The sequence below is a fragment of the Rhamphochromis longiceps genome, linkage group LG3, assembly GCF_057381845.1.
Source record: "Rhamphochromis longiceps isolate RC_006_pf linkage group LG3, R_longiceps_female_GT1.1, whole genome shotgun sequence".
NCBI classification, from domain to species: Eukaryota; Metazoa; Chordata; class Actinopteri; order Cichliformes; family Cichlidae; genus Rhamphochromis; species Rhamphochromis longiceps.
This window is the reverse complement of record NC_140559.1, coordinates 24,498,625-24,504,480: the sequence shown is the minus strand read 5'-3', so window position 1 is coordinate 24,504,480 and position 5,856 is coordinate 24,498,625. Positions and strand designations below refer to the sequence as shown.

General features: G+C 42.3%; 1 protein-coding gene across 2 annotated transcripts; it reads left to right on the top strand.

Annotated features, from left to right (window-relative positions):
• Positions 1-214: 214 nt before the first annotated feature.
• Positions 215-5,576, top strand: LOC146673592 (uncharacterized). 2 transcript variants are annotated; one of them, XM_085390486.1, is made up of 7 exons: positions 215-555; positions 1,374-1,454; positions 2,216-2,357; positions 2,499-2,614; positions 2,876-3,102; positions 3,321-3,427; positions 4,120-5,576. In XM_085390486.1, the coding sequence occupies exons 1-7, from the start codon at positions 303-305 to the stop codon at positions 5,384-5,386; spliced, it is 2,193 nt and encodes a 730-aa protein (XP_085246612.1). In that variant the 5' UTR covers positions 215-302; the 3' UTR covers positions 5,387-5,576. The 2 variants fall into 2 exon arrangements, with proteins under 2 accessions (XP_085246612.1, XP_085246611.1); XM_085390485.1 differs by having other exon boundaries at positions 4,117-5,576.
• The last annotated feature ends 280 nt before the right edge of the window (positions 5,577-5,856 follow it).

Sequence of the window (5,856 nt, the reverse complement as noted above, 5' to 3'; positions counted from 1 at the left end):
TTTTTGTTCTAACATTTAACCATTTTTGTTATGATGTTTATCCTTAAAGGTGCTACATTAAAAATGCTTTTCACTTACTTTACTATAATGCCATGATTTTCACCAGCATCTTAAATGTACAGCAGACATCAGTCTTACTGGGGTTAGCTAGTAAAAGTCACACCAGCAGGGGAACTAAATAACGCCTGATTTTCTTTTCCGGACACAATTTGTAGCTGCACCAGAATCCGCCGGAAACGCACCCTGCGCTGTAGTGTGTGGATGTGTTCTTCGTCAAAACACAGCTGAGAAAACAAACAAACATGTTTTACTGGATGAAGAGCGGCAGCAGCGGCGGCCCCGAGCCGGTCGACAGCGTCGGTAACATGTCTAAGAGCGACATACTGAGAGGAATCGTCACCGAGAAAATGAGCACAGCCGCCCGCGAGATCTTAGCGGTGGTGGAGAGGACTGTAGCCGACTACGAGGAGGAGGCTGCGGGCTTCAGGCGAGAGATCGGCCGTCAGAGGAGACTGCTGGAGCTCCTGCAGCCTAACGTCTCTCTGGAGAGAAGAGGTGAGTGGACAAATAAAGCTGCTCGCAGCCACAAAAAGCTGATTTGTAAATTTAGAATTTGCCGAACTTCGTTTAAAAATCGCTGATTTTACGTTTACAAGCTGTTAAACATACAGATGTGTAATTACAATAAAATGTGAATGCAGGGAAAATAATATTAGCGTTATTTGCAATTCGGCATGAATCTCTCTCAGCTTAAGTGTAGAGAAGAGCAGATGATTCAATTTTTTTTTTTTTTTTCCCCTGAACTAGACCTTGAGGTGTATAAAGCCTCTACTTGAGGTAGAACCTTCAGCCTGGAGTGGTTATTCCATACATTTTTTAGTGCCATGACCTCAGACTTTGAGGGACTAATTAGAATTTCTGCTGCTTCAGGCTGTTCCAGTGAGATGGAGGTCGCCAACAGAAAACATCTGAGACCACCCAACTAAACTCTTCTTGAGCGTGCAATCTGACTTACTGCTTTTTATTATCCACGCTCTCATGGCTGTTGTACAGACTCTTAAAAGCATGTAGCAACAGGCCATATAACCCATAACCATGCCCTTCTTCTCACAAGATATGCCATTGGGCGTAATGTAGTTATCCTTGAGAGCATAAGAGTCTGGTCTAATTCTTATCCCAGATTGTCATTCTTTGTTTTGTTTTGGGTTTTTTTTTTTGTCTTTTTGGAATCTAGAGTTAATTTTTTCTTAGTGGTTTACATAATAAAAACAATGATCAACAGGAAGGAGCGTCTTTGGAGCTGCAGTCAAACACCACAGTCACACAAAGCTGATATATTGATCAAATGTTCTTTTTGACCAAAAAACACAAAGTCCTACAGCCTGATGTGGAGAGGCATGAGGTGGAAGTCGTGCCTGAGGACAGAGAGGAGCAACAGCCCAAGCAACAGACAGGTACGTCTGAACAGTCTTACCATTAATTGTTTTTATTTTGGGGGGGGGGGGTTCAAGGCTTTTATAAAGAATATTGCAAAATGACACAGGCACCCTATAACATGGGTAACCCCATATATAGGTATATATCCAGAATACAACCAGTTGGCAACCAGATGAGTTGCGCTTATTGGCACAGACTGATTAAGATTGATTGCAACATGTTGGCAGTCTGTCCATGTTTGTAAATTGGCCTCCAGTTATTTGCAAACATCACCAATTTGTCACCAGCAGTCAGTCAAAAGTCAGCCTGACTGTTTAGAACCAATTTGCCTCCTACTGTGTGTTAATAAGGAGGTTCAAAGTTTTTATTTTTTATCACCATGGCCTCATCTGGTCAGAATGCAAAGAAAACTGCTATCAATTAGTTGCCGTATATCTTGGTTTACTTCACTGTAATCAGTAGTAACTTAAAGGAAGACACGCATGGACTGCTAAACTCTGAAAGAGAAAACAAGTCATTTAAGTTAATGACTTTAAGTCATTAACTTAAATAAAGATTTAAACTGAGAACTACAAATCAAACTCACCTAAGCTGCCGCCCCATGTGGAGTGAAAAGAGGGCATGAAAGTGAGTGCAGTGCTTATATAATGTGCGCCAGGCGAGTTCAATTAATCAAATTATTACTAAAGCAAACTGACTAAACCACATGTATCGTGTGTTTATCATCATATGATTCAAATTAAAAACCATAACAAAAAGTGACTTCTGATGTATCCAGGTGTGGAGGACACTGAGAGCCTGGGCCTGCTTTGGTACGACGACATTGATGACGATGAAGAGGAGCAGGAGTTGATGCAACCAACAAGTTCCCGACAAAAACGAGAAGATCTAAAGGACCCAGATTATAAAATGCCGTCAAGGTTAGAACAAACACCACTTTAAGGAACAACAAACTGTAGAGGTTTGTGATATGGCCAACAATATGTGGATGGTCCCCAAGTTTATTTGCATTTGCTTTATAGTCTTTTATGGCACTGACTTAGTTCCTGCATTTTCGCCAGAGTTCCGACTATCAGGAAGAAGCCCGGCAGACCTCGCATCAGTGACACAAAGAACCATATAGATCTCAGAGTCCGCATCCTGGAGGACTCTCACACCAATGTGCTCTCTAAGACGAGTATGAAATGTTAATCATTAAGGTTTTGTACTTGTCTGTTATGTGGTACAGTGTTAGCCGTGCTATTAATACCATTTTTTCTTTGTTCCTAATTCAAAGCATTTTCCAATGCTTACAAAAATATTTAATTACATTATTTATCATCAGAAATAGTCAAAGACTGGCCAACTAATCACTTGAACTAATGAATACTAGGGCAAGGTTTGGTTTTACTGACTGCCTAAGGACTATTGATCTTAAGATGAATTTCTTCTGTTCCAGTATTCAAGAAGTTCCCAGCACACGACCTGAAGTGCCCTCTTGGTCTACAGGAAGCTGAATTCCTGGACCTGTTGAAGTCAACCTTTCCTCAGCTGGCAGATGATGAACCTTTTGACTTGTTCACAACTGACAGAAGCCGGAGGCTCCAGCCCCTGAAAGTGAAGACTGTGACTCCAGAGGAGATCCACATGTTCATTGGAAACTCTGCCCTCTACATCCGCCTGAAGGTAGACGCTGTACCTGTTTGTGCTGCTTTTGCCTCTGACTTTGGTAGGATTTTGATAATTTTGCCTCTTTATACCACAATAACAGATTTAAAATGTAACAATCATGATGTGATTTAAATGTACACTTTAAGATTTTACAAAAATGTTAAAGAAATTTTAGCTATTTTACTCTCAGTTAACATAAGTACTGATAATAATTTGGAAATGAACTCTTACAGACTAGTGAGGAGGGAGAGAAAGAGTTTCCCCCTTCACCAACAAACGATGACTGTCCATCCAGCGATGCTGACATAACAAAAGACAATGAAGCTGAACTCCAGTCAAGGTAAAAATAAAAACGGGTATAAGGATTTGTGTGCTCTTGATTGACCGACGATATCAAAAACAAGACTCTAGAATGTTGATGTAAATGGCCTGTATTTATATAGCGCTTTACTAGTCCCTAAGGACCCCAAAGCGCTTTACATATCCAGTCATCCACCCATTCACACACACATTCACACACTGGTGATGGCAGCTACATTGTAGCCACAGCCACCCTGGGGCGCACTGACAGAGGCGAGGCTGCCGGACACTGGCGCCACCGGGCCCTCTGACCACCACCAGTAGGCAACAGGTGAAGTGTCTTGCCCAAGGACACAACAACCGAGACTGTCCAAGCCAGGGCTCGAACCGGTAACCTTCCGATTACAAGGCGAACGCCAACTCTTGAGCCACGATCGGTTACTCATTAATCATAACTTAAGAGACCTTTTACTACTACGTGAGATCAGAGATCAGGGTTTCACTCAATCTAGACGCTGGATTGTGATAATTCAATGAAAAACATGAAATTTAAAAAATTATTGAGGGAACAAATTCTGATCTAACGAATACCAAACCCAAAATTCTGTGGTTCAAGTTCTCTAATGGATGAGTTTGTTGTTTTTAGTTATTGCAAGTAGACGAAACCTATGGCTTTTATGTACAGGCGCTCAGTACTTAAAACTTACCTTTAACCATTTTGTTCCACAGCAGCTCTGATCAGCATACAGACAGTCCCAGTGTGGACATGCTGGCCAGCAGCTCAACATCACAAAAGCAAGACCTGCAAACAGATGAAGAGGCCTGTGAGAGGGAAGTGGACAGCAAAGATGAACACAAAGCCTTGGCTGTAGACAAATGCTTTAAACCTGTTTCTGAGCTCCAGGTGACAAAAAAGATGAAGAAACAAGTGCGCAAAAGTGACATGAAGGAGATAGAGAAGAGTAAAATAGCCTGTAAAGTGTGTGGAGTGTGGTACTTGAACCTGGGCAGCTTGATCAAACACACCTGGAGTCACCTGGAGGAGCCACAGGGTGGTTGTGGAGTTTGCGGAGAGCAGTTTGAATCTGTGGATGAGTTGAAGAGACATATCAGAATTCACCAGAAAACTCACGACTGCTCATATTGTGGGAAATCTTTCTTCACCATCGTCGGTCTTAACAGCCACGTTTCTCTGCACACAGGAGACAGGCCATTCAAATGTAAGATTTGCAGCAAAACCTTTGCTTACATGTCTGGTCTGAATGTTCACCATTGGGTCCATGTGGAAGAGAAACCACACAAATGTGACATTTGCCCAAAATCCTTTGGTTTGAAGGCGCAGCTCCAAGCTCACAGCAAGATACACACCAGCAAAGACAGATACGTCTGCAATATCTGTGGAAAGTCTGTCTGTGACCTTCGATCTTTGACCCGCCACAAGTTCACTCACTCTGGAGAGCGGCCGTATGGCTGCCAAATCTGCGGGAAGCGTTTCAAACTTTCCGGCAACCTGAAGTCCCACGAGAAGATCCACATGGCTAGGGAGCGACCTTTTCTCTGCCACGTCTGCTGCAAATCCTTCCTGTCAAACTGCAGCCTGATGACTCACATGAAGACGCACAGCAGCGAGAGGCCGCATGTCTGCGGCGTGTGTAGCAAAGGCTTCGTGTCCAACGGCGAACTCAAGGTTCACATGCGAGTGCACACTGGTGAGGCGCCGTACGGCTGTTCCGATTGCGGCCGTTTCTTCAAACGCAAGACTCACCTGACCAACCACATCAGGAGCCACTTGGGCATCAAACGGTTTGTGTGCGCGATCTGTGGGAAGGCGTGCTCTCGCCAGGAACACCTGACGGTCCACATGAGGACCCACAACGGAGAGAGACCGTACCAGTGCACCATCTGCGAAAAAGCCTTCACCCAGAGCCACTGTCTGAAAACGCACATGAAGAGCCACCAGGTGGAGGAAACCTCTGTCCCCAGTCCATCCACAACCTAAACGACACTGAAAACAACTTTTTTTTATCATAATATACTTACAGATGCAGTTTGTTTTTGTTTTTTTTTTAATCTGTGAACTTTATATTTCATTTTTTTAAACTGGAAAAAGTGTTGTGGATTTTTTTTTTTTCTTCTTTTTATAACTTTTTGTGCTAAAACACGTGGTTCTTAGATCATCATGTCACTTACAGCAAACATGTAGTCTGGTGACCAACAGTTCTACTAAATCGTTATTTTTTTGGGCATAAAGACCTAAGTTACTGAAGGACCTGCTTATAAAATAAAACAAAAAAAATCACAAAGTTCTGTAAAAAATTTGGTGCAGTAAAATGTTAGTCGTGTAAACCACTCTGCTTTAAATAAAAAGGGGAAAAAAGTTAACTATTTGAATTCTTGGTTAGTTTCTTTTCTCTTTTAACACAGTAATACTGATAATCAGAACTCTCAAAATTAGTTTAGTATGATTTT